Below are 19,428 nucleotides of genomic sequence, written 5' to 3'. Positions count from 1 at the left end.
GAAATCAAATAAACCCATGCACAGCCCCTTGCTACAGCTCACACACAAAAATGAATAAAGTGTGTCAGATCCTCCTCACTGTCATTCCAAGGCCTGGCCTGAGCTGCACAAACACCCGATGCAGGTGGTCCTCAGACCTCAAACTCCTCAAGGCCCTTTCTCTATCTACTTATTTTTCCACTGATTTATTTTGGCCTCCTGGTTGCATAACAAGGCACCTCCATATCCTCAGGTAATTCTTGAAGGACAGTTTTGAATAGAGAGGATGGGATAGCCGGGTAATTAAGTGGGTGGGGAAGACAGTTGATAAAGAGCTCTTAATAGTCACTTTTACATGCTATTATTTCAAGCAGGGAGAATAAATACAGAATGGCTGTAGGGCCATCAGACACTGAGCAAGGGGTGTGACATCGGACGGGATGGCAGAGAAGGACTAGAAAGCAAATGGCTGCGGAGTGGGACAATTCCAACTCTCTGAGGTCACACTCTTTCCTCCCAACTAGCTCATATCACTTTAATGTGCATCCATCTAACAGATAATCTAACTTTTTTCAAGAAAAAAATATAGATGGTAGAGAAAAAAAATGTTGTTTTTTTTTTTCTTTTACTAATTTCCTCTCCTTCCTATTTGTGTCTACTTTACATCTTCACAGTCTTTTTCCTTCCTACATCTTGCACTTTGTGAGGCACAAAATAAAGGTGGAATTCAGGCTTCCTAATTGGTAACTGGAAGTCTTCTTTATGTTTAAACACAATGATCTGTTTATTGGAAACTGCTGTTCTGTAGTACCAGCCATCTCTTCATGTCATGCTGTCTGAATAATGCCTCTTGAGGATGGGGAGAAAGAATAGCATCTCAGTCAGACCCCGTGGGGTTATAAATAGCATTCTAGCAGCCTGAAAGGCTGAAGCCATCATTAAGTTGCATGCAGCTGTAATGGTGTAGGTGGGTGAGTAAGAGCAACTCAGAGATGGGATAATGGTAACCTGGTACCCAAGGGTCATTTTTCATCGATGGCGTCACTCCATCGGGCTATTGTGTTCTCCCTAGATTAACCGAGCTGAGCAAGGTCAGCGGAACAACCTCAGCAATGCACATTTAAAAGAAGATTAGAGGGAAAACCAGTTTGTTGTGTGTTGTGATTTAGAATGGACTGTGATAAACGTTTCTCACTTTGGTGAGTAATTGCCTTTATCAGCAGCAAAGTAAATGCAACAGGAACTGGCCTAACATACCAGCTTTCTGCACAGGGGCAATGAGGACTTTCACTGGGCAAATTAAGAAGTTAATACAGCAATTTAACCCAAGCTGTCCTTTGAGTGTTTTCCTTAGCAACATGATTCATTTTCTGGAATGGATTTTTTCAGTGCCAAGACGACAAAGGTCTTGAATTTGGAAAATCCCTTTCAATTTATTACTGCTAATTTTGTTACAGATATACACAAATGGAAAAATCGTACATTAATTTCACAGTTTATATATAAACCAGAAGAAAATAATTAGCAGCCTATGCTAGTTTGAGCTTACATACACAAACATACTACTCTTCCCTGATTTCTAAACTGAACAAATTGAGATCTTGATTCTGCTCCCAGTGATGTTGGTGGGGGGAGTTGCCTTTAACTTCAACAGATATATGACTCAGCTTAATTCCCCCTGTGGGACCTGTCAGTATGTAAAGATTCCTTGGAGGTTAATTGCTTGCAGGAGAGTCTTTGCCTGGGATGTAAAAGGAAGGGGTAGATTGCAGAACTAGAGCATTAGCTTTGTACTGCAGCCTGGAAAGGACACTGTTGTTTAAAGCACAGGCATCTCTTATTTCAGCAATCTTGCATTTTAATAATTACATTTGATCACTCATAAATTCAGAGTATGTCTTAGAGTCACTTCCTTTGCCATCTTGCCCAACAGCTGTTGAAGTAGGACAAATCCTTTTATGCTTTCCTGAAATTATTCCTTCTGGCTCTTCTTTGTGCTTTTATAAGAGTACTTTTTAAAAAAATCACTACTCTAAAATGGACTTTTAGAAAGTATTTATAAAGAACCATGAAAGAAATAATAGAGTTGTGGGAGTGGAAGAGAGGATTTCTAAACTAAATAGAACAGAACATTCTCACTTAGACTTTTCAGATTTAAGTGACTTATTACATAAATGTGCCTTTTGCTATTCTGAGAAAGAAGTATCATGTACTATTAAAAGTTGTGGAGGGGTGCTATTACTTCATCATTCAAACTCTATACCATGTCGCATTTTTTGTAAGCCTTTCCCACCTGTATTACACTTGGAATAATCCTTTTCATTCCTTGTCACATGCGCATTAAACCTCTTTTAAATTACAGACTTAGAGCTCCTAAAACAAGCGTTTCATTTTTGTTGCTGTAAGTGTGATGAGCATTGTAAAATCACCATTAAAAATCTTGTGCGTATACCAATTTGGAATTTATTCTTGGAGTTCTTCATAAATTGCAGTACTTGGTCAACCATAACATGTAATGCTGGCACTGTCTCTCAGTTCACTGCAGCCTTTGTTAATCATCTGGAGTCAAACTATTAGCCTGTAAATAACACATTGTATAGCTCAGTTTTTCAGAAATACCTATGAAAGTGCTGCAAATTTGTTCTTCTTTACACCTTTTCAAGCATTCTTAGTGGCAAATACTATTAATCTTCTCAAGAAACACCAAAGCTGGAAAACCAGCCAGGAATGCCACTTCAAAAGCACTTCTTTTAAATCAGAAATTTGGATGACATTTTGCTTTTTTAGGATTGTAGAAAAACCTTTATATAGGAAGGACTAATCTACTGAAACTTTGGTGTGTAACTTTGACGAAACACTGTGGCTTGTTTTTCTTCAAATATTATAAGAAACTGGAAAGCACTTTATAGTCAGAAGAGTGATCTCCCTTCTTTATCATGGCGATCCTGTTGATAAATTTTGCTTTGCATCATTTTACTAAACCTTGGTGTGAAGGCACTTGAATACTATACACACTTTCCAGCCTTTAAACAAAATAATAATTCAGATTAAGAAAAGATTTGGGTAATTATTGGTCTCCAGTACAGAAAGTTAATCCTGTTCTCAGACACACTCTTCAGTGTGCTGCATCCATGCTTTGCTAAATAGTACATGCATGTGGAAGGACAGTCTGACCCAATGAAGCTGCAAGAGTTAGAAGAGGGTGGAAGCATCCTACCAGTTGAATATCTCTGACAAACAAGTCTGGAAGATTAAAATTATAGTATTTACTTTTAGAAACTTGACAAATGTCTAACTGACTAAACACTGTTATCGCTGTAATTGCAATTTTCTAGGTATTTGCTTTATTAAATGTAATGACACTTAAGGAATACAACATAAAATATATTCTTACCTAATTATCTGAAGTGAGCTTTTTAAGGAAATTAAGTTCTTGCAAGCATGTTAGTACTCTGGCAATACCAGCTCGTGTCATTTCTGTCTCCTCAAGCAGTTTTTAACCTGCTGATGAGCTTCTAATATATTTAAAAGAAGGGTTCCGATCTCAAAGTTATCAGAACTTCTTAAGTTTCAGAAACACTGTTGGCTGGATAAAGGAGAGACCCAAATTAGTGGCTCAATTCAGCTCAATAGTTTTTCTGCTTTGTCTTTTTGTCCAGCTGGTAGATAGAGGACACAGGAGGAATTGGGAAATTCCTTCTCTGAGAGGACTTCTGGATTAAAAAGGATATTAAAAAATGAATGTGATGGATATGGCTGGGGTATTTATGGAGAGGAATGTGCAGGATCATAGGAATATAAATCCATTGAAATTCGGGTTTAAACAGTTAAGAAATTTTTAAGCAACCAGCACAAACACCTAGAGATACCAGGGAGGTTGTGAGATAAGTTTGCAAGACCTGTTGAAAGTGGTTTAAAAGTTAACTTCTGATACACTTCTTGTCTCATAGAAATGAAATATGTCCCTTAATAATGCTGCTGAAGTCATCCTCTTGGCCATTTCAGCACCTTCACTGAGTCCCCCTTCAGAGACTTCCTTTTCCCATGGTCCAAAGCCCATTAATTCTCGTCTGCACTTGGGAATTTACCCCAGGTAGTCCCAAGCTAACACAGGTCACCAGCCATGGGCCGTACGGACCCTCTCCATACTGTGTCAGCATTTCCACTCCTCTATTCCCCCTTTCCTTCCCATGGCCAACACTGCAGAGCAACTGCCTCATTTGAGCCATTCTTTAAAACTCATTCCTTCCACGGGGCATACCATAAAGCCGAGGCCAGCAAGGCCCGGCCTGGTATCAGGCTGGGCCTGCTGCTGCTGGCTGCCGGGGAATCCTGCGGTCACTCCCCGAGTTATTTGCTACCTCATTTGACCTACATCCCTTAAGCCCATTTGTTTGCCTCATCCTCTAACTACACCTTGCCTTTGAGAGTACATCTATACTGCTCTCCAGAGAAGTAATTACACCGTGTACAGTCACACCAGTCTCAGAGGAGAGGCAGCGAGGCTGACGGCCTTTGGTACTTCTTTAGGGTGTCTGTTCTGCCATGCACTCTGTGTTGTCCCATTTTCATTTTGCCTCTTATCAGAGCTACATTAAAACAGTTTTAATTATGTCTACAGCTCCAGTCCAAGTGTAGAAATCGTTTTAGACAGTAAACTGTTTGAACAAGGACTACTAGCTGTTACGGGTCTTTATCAGGAGTCATAGCATGGGACTGTAAGATACTAATAACGTTTCCCTTGTAGTATATGAACGCTGTTCAGACTGTGCATAAAATATTGTTCTTGCTGCTAACTCTGAGAAAACAGTTGTAAAACCAAAAAGTTGCCCAGGTTTGGAACAGAAAGGCAGCCTGGGAACCAAGCATGAGTATTCTGCAGACCGGCAAGTACTTCTTTTCAACCATTCATGTCTTTAAGCTTAGTAAGACAAACCACGCTTAGGAAATATACTGGTTTGTTCTTTAGTAAGAAATTTGTGTTTGGCACCACGAACACAGTGGGGCCCCAGACCAATTTAAATATTAAATAAAAATATATTCCTATGTTACAGGTTGTTTTAACTGGCTACTAAATATACTTTGCTGGGGTGAAGAAGAGTGACAGATGATCTGAGGCTTTTTGCAAATACTAGGTTTACTAGCAGGCTCAGTTACACCGCGTAAGGAAGCGGACTGTGCAGCCGGCATCCGATAGCTGGGTGAACGAACTCCTGTTTGAGAAGGGGGGGAGAACTGGGACACGTGTGGGCCGTGGGACGCGGCGGGGCCGCCACGGGCGAGCAGCGCAAGGCGGAGCGAGCGGTGAGGCGAGGCGGGGGGCGGCACAGACGAGATTTGGAAGGTACTCGACTCACGGCGGCGGGCGGGCAGGGCTCCCCCCGACCCCCCGGGAGTCCCTCGGGGGCGGGCGGCGCCGAGCGGCGGCCGGGGCCCGGGGGGGGGGGCGGCCGGGGCCCGGGGGGGGGGGGCGGCCGGGGCCCGGGGGTGGGGGGGGTGCGGCCGGAGGAGCGGGGGGTTCCCGCCCCGCCCCGCCCCGCCCCGCCCCGCCGGGCCGCCGCTGCCGTGTGCGCGGCGCTCCCCGCCCTCCGCGGCGGCGGCTGCCAGAGCGATGCGGGAGCGGGCGGCGGGGACGGGGACGGGCGGCGGTGGCCGGGTCCCCCGGCTCCCCCCAGGTAAGGGCGCAGCGCCGCGGGTCGCCTCCCGGCAGCATCGCGGGGAAGTTGGCGCAGACTCCGCGCCGTGAGCTGATTTTTTCAAATGTATTTTGTCCTCCTGCCTCTCTCCCGCTGCCTTTCTGCCGGCTCAGGTGCAGTTTCTCCCAAAGCAGCTCGCTCTGGGAACTTACTTGCCGAGAGCAGCGCCTTGTTCTCATTATTGTTATATATATTTTTTTTTTTTTTCCCACGTGGAAAGTTGCGAGCGGCATAAGAGCACAAGGGCAGGCCGAGGTTGCGGTGCCCGGCGGGTTTTTGTCCGGCCCCGGGGGCGGCGGGGGCAGCCCGGGCTCGGCCCTGCCTCGCAGCCCGGCAGGCTCCCGCCGCGACCCTGGGAATGAAAGGGGATTAAAAACAGCGGCGAGGGGGATTTCACAAGAAAACCCTTTTATCCCCAGAGGGACGGAGAGGGTCGCAAAACTCCCTTTAAAGTGCACTCAGGAGGGAGCAGCCTTAAAAACGGTAAAGACGGGCTTCAAAAACTCCCGCGTTTCGCGGGGTGGTCGGGGTTCGCCTGTGCGGGGTCTGCCGCCGCTCCCCGGGCCCGCTCGCTGCAGTCTTATCGCGATGAAAAATCCCGACAGGCTTTTGCATCTCTTGCAGGCGGGGGGGGGGACTCCACTTGCCAGGGGCCACCCCCCCGTTTCCCCCCCCCCATTCCTGCTGGCCCACGGAGCCCCCGCGGCCACTTGGGTGGGAAGCAGACAAAGAAGGGGCCGGGGCTACCTTTGTCCCGCAAGCACAGCTGTACGTTTTCTCTCCTCGTTTCAGAGCGGGGGGGGGGGGTGGGTGTCCATCGTTTCCCCCCGCCCAGGCAGTGGTAGGTTTGTGAAGATCTCACTGGCCCTTGCAGAGGGAACCGTGCCATGACCTTTGTTTTTAAGACGGTGCCGGTTTTGGACTGGGCATCCCAGTAGTTTCTGGGCGGTGTGTAGCATAGTGGTGCAAGCACCTGCCTGCTCCCGCGACCCCTGGTCAGGGCAGGAGGGGGGGCATGGCCGGCAGTCCCCACACCGCTTTCCCAAGCCCCCCGGGTGTGGTTTGGGCTGCTGGATCTCCCAGGCTCGGCCTCAGGGGGGATCTCCCCTTACACAGCACGTCGTGGTCACGGAGGATCTGGTCACTTCCAAATTCAAGTTTTCATCACGCTGTCATGACAGCATAGGCAGGCTTCTGGCTTTGTGTGCTTCTGAACCTTGTTTTCTTTGGCTAGGGGAAAAATACTTCGCTGTGCACTTGATGTAACTCAGGTTTGCCTGCTAGGGGACAGACAAGGCAGTTGAGTGTCATGCAGTGTTCTGACAGCAACAAGTGCAGAAAAAAAAATGTGTGTTTTCCTCTTCCTTTCTTACTGTTTGAGGATTAGATGGCACTTGATGGACATGCTTGTTTTTTTGGGTGAAAACTTCTTTTGGGGCTCAGTGTGGAGTGCCCTGAGGAGGAAGACTGGATTGTTGTTGTTAGGGGTTTCTCTAAGTGTGTATGGGAGTTATATTTAGTGCTGTAAGGTGGGTGTGTTAGTCATATTGAATTTATTAGCTTGTTAAGCATTACAGAAACAAGTACATGCTGAAATTATGCTGGTCTCTTAAATTGCTAATTAATGCAATTATACTTCGAGGAAGTTACGAATGCCTTCTCCTCACCACTGCAACACACCTTTGTTTGGTGAAAAAACTGCATTTCGTGTGTGCCTTTACTTCCTACAAGCCTTTGAGTGGGGCTCAAACTTCTTTTAGTGGAGGACCGTGTAAGGAAATTTCTCTAACAGTTGCTTTTGTTTTCCTGATGCAGGCAGTGCAGCCTGAGGAGCTCAGCTCATCCAGTCGATGTGAAAGCAGGACAAACCAAGGTGCAGCAGAAGACGGAGAGGCAGCGAGGTCAGCTGAGGGAGACAGCAGTGTCGCTTTGAGCTGCCCCAGCCTCCGTTTCCATGCGTGCAGCATTGAGAGCATGACAACGTTTCCAAACGGCTGTGGAAATGGCACCACCGTTACTTGTATAGTTATGGATAATAAAGAGCCCCAAAACCAGACTACCTGTGTCAGTCATAATGGGAGATGCAGCACCAGCAGCAGTCACGAGGAGGAAATTCAAGAGGACAAACTCAGCCCTTCCAAAATCATGCGCTTTTTCACCACCCCTCGGAAACGGGCTAATTCCAGTTCTGACAGGCCTCGTTCTCTGGTTTTGATGGGCAACGCGTCCACGTGGAATGCTTTGTCTTCCATCAGAAAAATGGGATCTTTCAAGAAGTTGAAATCTTCAGTTCTCCAAGGAATTCAAACAAGGGAATGCTCAGACATCTTAAATGAGAATGGTGTAGGCAAATGTGGTTCAAATGGGGCAGTGGTGAGAGTTCAGACCAACAGGTATTCCTATTCGGGGCCTCTACATGATTTCCAGAACGAAGTGGATGGTTTAGCTTCTGACTACTCTGATGCAGAGGAGAGTGATGAGTCTTTCCTGAGGAATACTCATCGCTCACGCAGCATCAGGCGGGCTTATGGTGCTGGCCGCATAAACCTGCTGGACACGGATAACGTTCAGAGTCATCACAACTGTACTAGGCCAACATCACCTGTCATTGGAGAGCCAAAGATCTGTGAAATTTTGGTGAAAGACTCTGAAAACAACAGGATCATTTATCGGAGAAGCAAAAGTTCAGATAATTTGAACTTTCTGAAAAAAAGCTCATTCAAACGGAAGTCCACCTCAAACCTTACCGACCTCAAGGTTGCAAATGAAAAACAGATGCCAACAAAGACTGTGAGTGTTACTTCTTCTGATTTGGACAAAACTGGTGGGAACCCTGAGAGGAGATCCAAGCGATGGAAGAGCCCAATCAGGGCAAAGGATTTTGACCGAGTTTTGAAACTTGTCAGTAATGTTACAGATGTTGCATGGAAGAAGGATGGCCCTAAGAGCACGGCTCCTTCCCCCAATGAGCAGTCCCAGAGAACAAGGTCAAACAGCAGACTGCATGATGACTACTCCCGCAGGGTTTCCAGCAGCACAGATCATGACAGAAGGAGATGCACCTCCCCAATATCTAGTCCAGACTCTTCCTTGCCGGGAACACCTTGTCTGCAAAGCCCCGCAGTTGCTCAGGATAAAGAGGCTGAAATGAATGTAGCTGTTGCTGAAGACAAAAGCCTCAGGATGTCATCAGGTATCCCAGACTCCGATAGCTTATCACCCACGCTGAATGACATTAGTCCATTTCCTAATGAAGTGTTTTATTCGGACTCAGAGGAACCAAAAGCTACCCAGCAGTTTCCATATGAAGCTGAAAACCCTCATGTTCCATTCAGACCGACTACTCCAAAGCCTCAAAGTCCTGCTGCAGAGAAAGTCAAGTGCAATATGAATTTCCAGTGCCCAGACCATCACAGCACGTTGTCACTGAGTTCATCGGAGGGTGAGGAGAGGGTCGAGGTACCAGGGCTGAAGCTGGGCAGGAATCCTGTTTCCTTCCAGGACTCTGTGCAAACTGTGTACTATGATGATGGAAATGAAGACAGTGGAATAAGCAGCCACTCTCAGCTGAGCCTCAATTTAGCATCTGGTGCTGAAGAGAAAAAGGAAGAGGTAAGAAAGCAAGCAAAATCCTTTAGAAGCTGTATATTTATATATATATATATATATATATAGCAGGTTTTGTCTTTATTAATGCAAAACAATGCAAAATAACCTGAATACTAATGGCTATTGCAGCTTGTTATTGCTAAAATATGCTGACAGCAATTATTTCCTTTAATATATGCTCTTTGAATGCCAACGTCAAATTATTTTTCCTCTGTGCATTAATATCAAAGAAAGTTTTGGCAGCAAAGCTATTCATGTGTGTTTTCAAGGGCAGCTTATTGCACCCCGCAGATACACCACCTTGTCATGTGCCCTTGTCAGATTTTACCAGCCTAAGCAGGGTCTGGCTGTGTTTCCTTCCAAGGTGAAAGGTCTCTAGAGAGTCTGTGTGTTTTGAAGTAGTGTTGATTCAGTGTGAAACACTTTGCCTGTGGAAGCCTTGCAGAACGTGGTACTATTTATAAAGCAGTGTGACGTGAAAGATACAGTTATAGGGGTTTAAGCATTCAGTTGTATTGATGTTTTCACTGGGCAGTGATGGCCATCCTGAGGGTAAACTGTGTGGTTATTTATTTGCCTGCAAATTTCACATGGCAGTACTGTAGATGCTGGCAGAGTGTGTTGCTACTAATGTTTTGGTGAAGACACCAGCATTTCGCTGCACTTAATGCATCATTTCATACTCTAAGTGGATGAGGAGATAGATTTATTGCAGCACCTCTGAGGTAAGTTCATGTAATAGCCCTGTGCCCTTACCTAAAGCACTGTGTGAGTTGACACTGGAGCAGTTGCAATGGTTTGGCAGTGTTGCTGAAGAGCTCTCAGATGCATCCTGCACCTGTGTGAAATGGTGTGGCTCGCCTCAGCCCCAGTGATGAGCAGTGATGTGGTTTTCAGCTACTCGGGGTGAGGCAGCAGAGAGAGGTTTGCTACTCATTGGGAAAAATACACTGGGGCAAAAATACCTCTGGATCTGTATGAATATGGAAGCCATTTACAAAATAAAGCTGGCATATCTTTTAAGCCACCTCAGTTTGACTAGAAGTAGACAAAGACAATTGTTGCAGCTGATCGAGCTTCAGCCTTTCATGCTGTAAAATCTTACGATGTCTGTGAAGCCTCCTTACTTTTAAAAGCCTGACATGGTTTTTGTAAACTGACTGTAAATGGTTACAGAGCTTATCAATAGTGTCCTTCTGCTGGAGAAAAGTGAGTTTGTTTACTGTAGTGATTGCATCTATGGTAAGATTGGAAAAATAAACCTAGTGTGTATAAGTGTTGGGGCTCTGAGGTAATTCCTCTTCCTGAGTCCCAGAATTGCCCCAGCCATCTATCTTTTTCAAAACTCTCACTCAAGAGTGCATGCAAGGAGATGCTTTCACACTGCCAGAAGAAGAGAGAGCCCTAATGTGGACTTACGTCAGCTGTGGTTCTCAGGAATTAAATGGGAGAATTAATGCTACTCATCTACCATCTAGTGGTGATCTGCCATCATGACCCAAGAGAAATTCAGCTGGTCCCTCCCCTTGGCTCCTGACAAACCAGTACAGCTTTTAAATGAACGTGTACATTGGGTGGATAAAAGTTACTGCAGTTTTAGTTTTAACACCACATTCTATTATTATCTAACATGCAATTTAAACTTTCTCTTTATATTATGACATATTTTAGGTTAATTGTGAGTGCCTTTTAGTGCTCGCTTCAGTTGTCTCGAATAGGGAGCGTGCGCTGGTGGCAGCTCTGGGTCTGCGTAGCGGGCAGGCGGTGGTTGTGGGATGGGGTGTGGGATGGAGCCCCGCAGAAGGTGAACGAAATGCCTGCCAGGGGACGGACTGCTTGGCTGCCAGGCAGCAGCAGGGACTGTAGCCCCCTCCTGCTGTGAGCGCTGCCTGGAGCCCCCATGTGTGGGCACCCCAAACGGTGCAGCTGCATCCAGACATCTCTTCTGATCCAAAAAAGCAAAGTTTTTGGAGGTGGTAGCTGTGGATGGGAAGCAGGAGCTGTGGCAGGGCAGGGTCTACTTCTGTCTTGCTATGGAGGGGGTGTAAACACTGTCCTCTCTTTTTTTCCACACCTGCTTCTCATCCCGTACACAACCCTAAAGCTACGGTGCTCAGTGACTACAAAACAGGGAGAGTCGGGTGTTTTCATCCTGCCATTTCTTTGGGGAGTTTCGTTGCTCATTTCCTCCTCCTTTACAGCATGTTTGCCTCAGCGTGGAGGTAGCTTGGTACCAAAGAGACTTATGTCAGATTATTTTTTCATTGCAGTTTATTCAGCCCACAGGCACTTTTATGAATGCTCATACTCACACAATGAGGTCATTGGGGTTTGAACTTTTGACTACAATTAATTTTCACCTCTACCTTACACCTCCATGTTGCAGAGTTGTACCCACCCAGCAAGTTGTTCCTGTCACAGTGAAGCACTTGGTTTATTCTCAACAATCAGCTGAGGTGTAATGCTGAGCCATGAAAATCCCACATTTTTAAGACTTGGTCTGAACCTTAAATATACTGTGTTGGCTGACAAATTTGCACTGTTTCCATGTTTCATGCATCTTCTTTTCTGTATGGATTTCATGTAAAAGCCAGTATGTGTTCCAGGACAGCCACTAATATCTCTGTGGCTTGGAGACATATTTCGGTACAAAGCTTACAAGTTGCTAAGAGGTCAGGCTCAAACATGTTTTCCTTTCAGGACTGGCTGCCATGGCTGAAAGCAAATCTAGTTTATTCCCTTACCCACTTATCTAGTAGATTAGTCAGCAAATTAAATCTGTGGAACTTGGTCCATTTCTATATTTTCCCAAATGTGGAAACTGAACTTTTTTACCTTGTGTTTCCCTGACCCTGTAAAGCTGATTTCACACAAGGGTCTCTTGATTTACCTGAATTGACGTTTTGTGGATTTTTTTCCTGTGTGATTCAGTCTTGAGATCCTGTCACTTCTCTCACTTTGTTGGTTTCACCAAAATAGAAGATGTGGACTGGAGCAGGGGAGGTGCTTGGCCTTCTCTGTTGTTGGTCCTGCCAGAGGTTGCATCCCAGAGAAGAACTAATTAAGTGCAGCCTGGATCCATGCCTCAGCACTTCTTAAGCTACAGAGGTGTGAGTCACCAAAGCTTGTCTGTGACAGCGCATGCATTCCCAGTCTCTGCTTTATGCCACTGTCACATATTCAATATGTTGATTTTAAATAGCATCAAGAGATGATTAAGTACAAGTTTGTATTTGGAATGTTTTGCAGAGTCTTTACTTTCCTGGAGAAGAGCCTCGGGTCACTGTAAATAATGAAAATTTGCCCCCTTTGCTTTGGATTGACATGTGTCAGCCACTAAGGCTGCCTAAACAAAACAGTGTTCTGAATTTGTTACAAAAAAAGGCAAATCAATTTATTTGACATTTCATCTAGTCTTTCACAAGCTTTTAGAGCACCTGCTATTTAAGTTGCCTTGCTGGCATCTGGCTTCACAGTACACAAGGCTTTTTATTAGTATCTTATCTGCATGACTATAAGTGAATGATAAATTACAGTGAAGGGGTAACTGCTGTAATTAGGGTTGAGTCACATTTGGTTTGCAGACTGCATTTAAGTGCTCTGAGACCTGTCTGTTGACTCATTTAAGTTTGTGCCATGCCAAAGTCAGTGGTCCCAACTAATCCACGTTGTGCAGTCCACCAGCGCTCAGCTGCTGGCAGAGTTGAGCTGGTCTGTTGTGTACGGATCTCTGGGCTCTGAAGAGTGTTGAATATCTGAGTATCTTAACTTGGGGGACAGCTGATGAAGGAGAAGAGGAAGAAGAGCTGTATGGGTGGCAATATGGAGAGGATTCACCTTTCTCCTCACTGTTTATCCTCCCTATTTCTTGCTTCAGAAAGTGTCCTCACAGTGAAGGACCAAAGGATAGTGGCTGGATGTGGTCATGTGCAGTACCCACAAGAAGCACGCAGCAGACAGGAGCCGAGGAGCATCCTTGGTACCAACCACAAGCTCCCAAGTGCTGTGGGGCTGGGCATCAGCACACCTGCTGGGAGCTGGCTGCTTTCAGCTCTCTGAACTCCTCTTTTTGGATTTATTCACCTCTGGTTCATCCACATGCTATTTAGAGTGTGGCTTAATCAGCTTAATCTGTATAACTGAAAATATGCTGTACTGTGAAGGGTAATTAGGTAAAGTAAGTAAAAGTAAGTAAGGGGGGGAGCTTTTTAAATTAGGTTTTTCTCCTTATGGGGCTTGTAATTTGGAGCAAGGTCTGACCACTCCAGTGGTACTCTGGTCTTGCTGGCTACAGGGCCTAGGGACAGAGCAGCAGAGCACTGTAACTAGGTCTCAACAGCATCTCCGACAGCAAACTGAGGCTTCAGTTAGACTGAGTTATGTTGGATTTACACTAAACTGAGCTGCTCTGCATGAGTCGGGATACATTTACAGAATGTCTCCACAGTTGCTCAAAGAGCAACTTCCAGGAGCACTTGCCCAGAGCTAAACCAGAAACCACTGCGTACTGCTACAAACCCAAACTGCAGAACCGATCACTGAAGTGATGCAGAATGGAGCCCTCAAAGGACATGAATGTCTTCCTGTCACAGCAAAAACTCTTCTAACTTGCTGCAGCAGAGCTGTCTGCTATTCAGTACAGCCTGTAATTGTTTGTTGCTGTATCCACCACTAGGGAGAAGAAAATCAAGGCACTGGTGACAGTAATTTGAAATCTGGATCAGGTTAAATTTTAGACCGAGTAACTCTGCAGTGCTGAATAAGAGTGGCCATTCCTGAAAACCACAGAGTAATACAGGAGTTACTGTCATCCTTACAAAAGGGTCTGTGGCTGCTGAGAGGGGGAACTCAGATGGACTCCACTGCAATTAGCCTGAGACAAGTTGCTTCTTTTCCTTACTGCATTTGTGCTGCTCTGCCTTTCCAGGGTGTCTGTTACTTGACTGCCCTGTAGCTGTCCTCTGACACCTCAGTAATACCCAGTCGCTGCTCACTCTGGGATCAGTAGTGATATGCCAGAGAGTGGAACGGCACGTCTGCCCATGCAATTTTGTTTGTACGTTGAGCACAGTTCTGAGTTGTCAGCACTGAAAACCCATCTTGCTGACAGGAGGTTGCGATGTCCAAACTGAGCAGGGGGGAGGTGGAGAGTTTCCTCTGAGCCACCTGTGTTTCTGCTTTCTGGCATCTGGAGGCTGCTGTGCTGCTCGCGGTACCGGGATGCTGAGCGGGATGCTGTGGCAGGCTGGGAGACTGGCTGGGTGCTGGGGGAGATGGAACACAGCAGCCTTGACTCTTCCTACTCCAAGCTCAACCACAGCAGCCTCGCCCTTGCTCCACGCTCTAGGAAGTAATAGTTTGCAGACATTGGGTTGCCCAAGGCAGCTCCATCCCCCGCGAGCTGGAGTTTGTGACTGCTACTGGGACCTGCTGGTGGCTGGGCTTGGGCAGGGACAGTGAGGCTTTGCTCTGGAAGGGTGGAGAAAGGGGCGAACCAGAGGACCTCTGCCTGGAGAGATACTGAAGAGATCCAAAGGCTTATGGCTTTTTATGTTTTGCTTTGTTAGCATAAAGTTCTACTTCCAACCTGTGGTTATCATCTGGCTTTTGAGGTTCGCCAGCGGATATTACAAAAGCAGCCTGGAAAAAGTTGGTTGTTTTGCCAAATAAAAGGAAAATGGATTTTTTTTTTTTTTTTTTTAGACCTGTTGCTTGATCTGGGGTGTTCTGAGTAGATTTAGAAATTACTTAGGGGTTTATTTGGGGATTATTAATGCCTATAGATCTTCTAAAAAGAGGTGGAGGCTATGAATACTCCTTTACTATACATTACATGCTTGCTGTTCCAGTTCAGATACTGAAGTGAAGAAGGGACAGCATTAGAGCATCACCCAGCCATCCCCAAATATCAGTCAGTGTAAAACAAAAGCAAACAGTTTTCTGGTTTTACCATGCTTGCATTTTTATATGACTTTATACGACATTATTTTTGCAAAGCAATTACATTTCCCAGCAAACTCCTATGCCAGCTGGAAATATGTTAGCTGATTTGGTTTTGGAAATGAGTTAAAAGAGAAGACGAAGGAAATCCTTGAGGCCGAAGAACAGATTGGAGAGTCATGAGATCCGCTTGTCACTTCCAGTTCAGCCCTGTGCTTCCTGTGTGACTTACATGATTTAACTGCTTTGAGTCTGCTCCTTGTCTGTGAAATGTGGATATTATGAAGGTGAACTCACTAATCTTGGTCAGGCATATTGTGAGAGGGAAAGCATTATGCTTGTTGGTTATGATAAGCAGGAGTTCAAGGATCAGGTTAAATGAAGCAAACCTGCATTAAGAATGCCTTAGAAATATATGGCTAAATGTTGTTTGAGGTTGTATCTATATAGCCTGATGATTTTAATTAAACCACTTTTAAAGTGGTTTTATAGCTGTAGTTGTTTGTTAGAACACCACAATTGCTTTGGTGTCAGCAAATCCCAAGAGTAGAATTATCTACATTTTTCCCAATTTCTACAACTTCCAAAATGAATGTTCTACCACAGTAGTTTATGTTGCTGATGGGGATTGATTTTACCATATTACAAGGCACAATAATGTAATTTTACTTTATTACAATGCATAGTATTTCCTGCATCCATTCTAGGACCTTATACTAGTATAGTGCAGTGATATTCCTTTAGGGGGTTCCCCTTTGAAGCAGTGCTCTGCAAATTTTTAAACTGTGGGTCCACCCAATTTTTGTGGGGGGGGAGGGGATAAAGCGGGAAAGGGAGGGAAAAAAAGGTAAATTATCTTGCTGTAATGTTTATAACTTCCAAGCAGCTAAAACTTCTGTTAAATTTTGAATATGGTTGTATCACTTTGGTTTCTTTTTGCTTTGCTTGCTTGTATAGTTGTAAATGCATATGTTCTTAAACATTTTTTGGGGGGTTGTTTCACAGATCGTGTTCTCCTGTCTTGCAGACTACTGGTTGAATAGCACTGTGTATTCTAGGGATAGGTAATGCATTTATATGGGGTCTTCTCGAAGACTAGTTAAAAAGAAAAGATGCTAGTGGTAGAGAAGGCAAAGGGATGCAAAGAAACAGAAAATAGTGCAATTTGCATTTCATTAGACAGGAATAGATGGAAATTTTCTTCCTGTAAGTGAATTGGACTGGTTTAATAATTCTGGTTAGTTTGTGATAGAAGATGCAAACACTGACTGAATGGGTGCTTTCTTCTACAGTAAAAGCAATCATTTCCATGGTAACTATTGCTGTGATGGTATCACTGTCGGAAATTGTCAGCCTTTTGGACCAACAGGGAATCAGTGGGCATTCATAACACTTTAGGATCTCTTCATAAAATCTGGAAAGAAAGCAATAAATATATTTTCTCTGGGATACTGTATTGTATACAGAGTCTCATAATCTCTGTTTCTATCAGAACAGTTTGCAAATAAAAATATTGATCGTGTCCATGGAAGATAAAACAAGCTTTTGACCTCAGTAGTGATGATAAATGAACTTCAACTAATGCTCCCCCACTGCTATTTAGCAACAAGAAAAAGTGCAAAGGTTGCCTTTTATCGTGTACCTGGGTGGAGACATGTTGTCTGGACTTTTACTGTGTTAAGTGAAGGTGATAAAATAATTTATGGCCACTAGGTCATGATCACTTCATCCTTTATATTTTTGGTGGCTTATTTGAACTGAAGAATCAAATCTATTATTACTGAGTTCTTAGCACTTGGCAGTTACTGTCTTATACAGAAATATCAGCTATTTAATTCTCACCAGTTATAATGCTGATATATAGCTGTCATTGCTAGCATAAGTTTGTACATTTTTATATAGACCCCTAAATGTACACAGAAATGTGTACTCATGTGATCAAAATACAGAGATGCCTACATGGCATAGCACAAATACTGTGAGGCTTTTAAGCCTTGTTGTTTACAGAAGAACATGACCAATTATCCATCACTAGTTTTCACTGAGAATATGTAGTAATTGTGTTCTGGAACTTCTCAGCCTACTCAGGTTTTCCGTGTAACTTATTCTCAGCCAGAATTACCTGTTTAATTTATCACATTTTTATAAATTGCACTTGGAAATTAGTATGTATTTCTTGTAAAGACATTAGATTTCTGTTATCTCCTTTCTCTAGAATAGAAAAAGGCAGCAGTAGTCAGCAAGGCTGCATTTCAGCTAGGCAGCTCAAAAATACAGATATGAAAACAAGAAGCACTGCAACATATTGTGATGCTAAGTAAAAGAAAAAAAAAAAAAATCAGAAGGGGGCCAGGATGCTCTTTCCCCTGGAGACTAGCAGTGCTGGGGGTCCTTGTCCAAGAGGCATCTACCGCTGAGTTCCCAGCAAATTGCCAGGTAGAGAAAAAACTTTCAAGAGATTTAAGTGTCCCCTTATACTGCCATGCTTGTCTGTCTATATGTATACGTTATGGAGCATTAATTGTATTGGTACATTTAGAACATAAAATTAAAACCAACCAACCAACCAACCAAATAGGTAATGGGAGGGGTTGAAATGCAGATTAGTGGGCAGGGAACCTCAGCAGTGTACACAGGCATCAGCAAGTTTATAGAGTGGTGATTTTATTTTAATTAGGAAGTTTATTGGTATAAACATACACATTAACAAAAAATCACCCAGGAATGTTTTTTCTTTTGCCATTATGGCAGCAGCAGTATGTCAGCCCTCACAAGCATAACAACAGCAGCAAGCTGACCAGCAGCAGGCTGTGTTGGGCCTGACTTACAGTTTGGGCTTTTTCTGCAGTGGAGAATATGGTCAGGTATAGGATGAAGTGTTATTCATGGTTGGTGTAACTGCACCAGCAAAAGTCCTGCCACGCAATTTCAGGTACTGGCAATTTTTTACCATTTCACCGATAAAAGTTGCATCCATATAAGCAACACTTTATCAGTATTGTGCAGATCAGATCTCATGCTCCTTGGGCAACACTCACTCTGAAGACAATTTCGGGTGCTGAATTTATCAAATATACACTGTAATCTGAGTAATAGTTGCAGAACTCATCTGGCTCTAAAGGCTAAGCTAAGATTTCAGTGGCTGAACACCTGATGCTGATGTTGCTTACATTCATGTTAATGAGTAACAGGGAATGCCTGTGCCTGAACAGGCACTCATGTGCCATTAAATGCAACATGGTTGTACCAGTGCCAGGTCGAGTTGAGTGAGATCATGATCAAGTCCTTGAGGCTGCTCTGCCTGGATTGGGAAATCAGTCTGGGCCCAGGCAAAGGAGGGATTTGATCTGGCTGGGCTCAGACTCTGCACTGTGCTTGTCTACCTGGGAAAGCTCCCGCCGTAGCCTGGTCAGGGGGCCCTGGGGAGCACACCCTAAAAGGCACATCAGAAAGTGGCACCTCGAGCTGGGCCCGGTTGCCCATAAAAAGCTGTCAAGTGCAGTGAGGGGCAGGTATCCAAGGCAGCTGTGCGCAGCTGGAAAGCACCTTGTGGGGAAGCTGCACCTTGCTGGGGCAGGAGATGGGGACCAAGCAGAGCTCCCCACAGCATTGTGGAACATGGTTGTAGTTCCATCTATCTCTACCTGCAGTCGGGCTTTGGCACCTGATTCCTGCCTGTATTGCTGCCTGGCTGATCTGCTCCGTAGGCTTGGCTGACACTCTTGTTTGGGGGCTCAATTTGATTGCGTGAACATAAGCACCCAGAGCTTCTGGAGGTGCCCTGACTGGTTTCCCCTCGTCTCCAGGGGCTGCTTCTGGATGGCCCAGGCCTCCCGTAGGTCCTGTGTCGTACTTGTGTGATGCATAGATCCCTTAGGACATTGGAAGTGGCCCTGGGTGCCTATGTTCAGGCAACAGAATTTCACCCCAGATTTCTAGAGGCTATGATGGCAGCTTTATCGTCTAGCTAACATATAGACAGCTCCACTGCAGACATCAAAATTTACATGTGGGAATCTGGAGCTGAATCCCATCCTAAAAGTGACATATTACATGGGAACAATAGCAAATAAAAGTGTATTCTGGATCAAAGTAAATGTTCTTTTTAAATGTCTGTATTTGTAGCTATGCTGCTGTCAGGGAAGAGAAAAACATTTGAAATACAACAATTTAGCTAATATGCTGTTGTAGGAATTCAGCTGTC

At 44.7% G+C, this 19,428-nt stretch overlaps 1 protein-coding gene across 5 annotated transcripts in view; it reads left to right on the top strand.

The window, feature by feature from the left end:
• Window positions 1–19,428, top strand: part of SPATA13 (spermatogenesis associated 13) — a 159,548-nt gene that overhangs the window by 104,312 nt on the left and 35,808 nt on the right. For 4 of the 5 annotated variants that reach the window (XM_032991014.2, XM_032991012.2, XM_032991015.2 and 1 more), the window contains exon 2: window positions 7,491–9,287. In XM_032991014.2, coding sequence (XP_032846905.2) covers window positions 7,491–9,287 — 1,797 coding nt within the window. Of the gene's footprint in view, window positions 1–5,598; window positions 5,655–7,490; window positions 9,288–19,428 lie in introns of those variants that run through there. The other variant, XM_032991016.2, reaches the window with a different exon arrangement.

The sequence above is a fragment of the Tyto alba genome, unplaced genomic scaffold, assembly GCF_018691265.1.
Source record: "Tyto alba isolate M040663 unplaced genomic scaffold, T.alba_DEE_v4.0 Super-Scaffold_2, whole genome shotgun sequence".
Taxonomy (NCBI): domain Eukaryota; kingdom Metazoa; phylum Chordata; class Aves; order Strigiformes; family Tytonidae; genus Tyto; species Tyto alba.
This window is presented reverse-complemented; position numbering and strand designations above follow the sequence as displayed.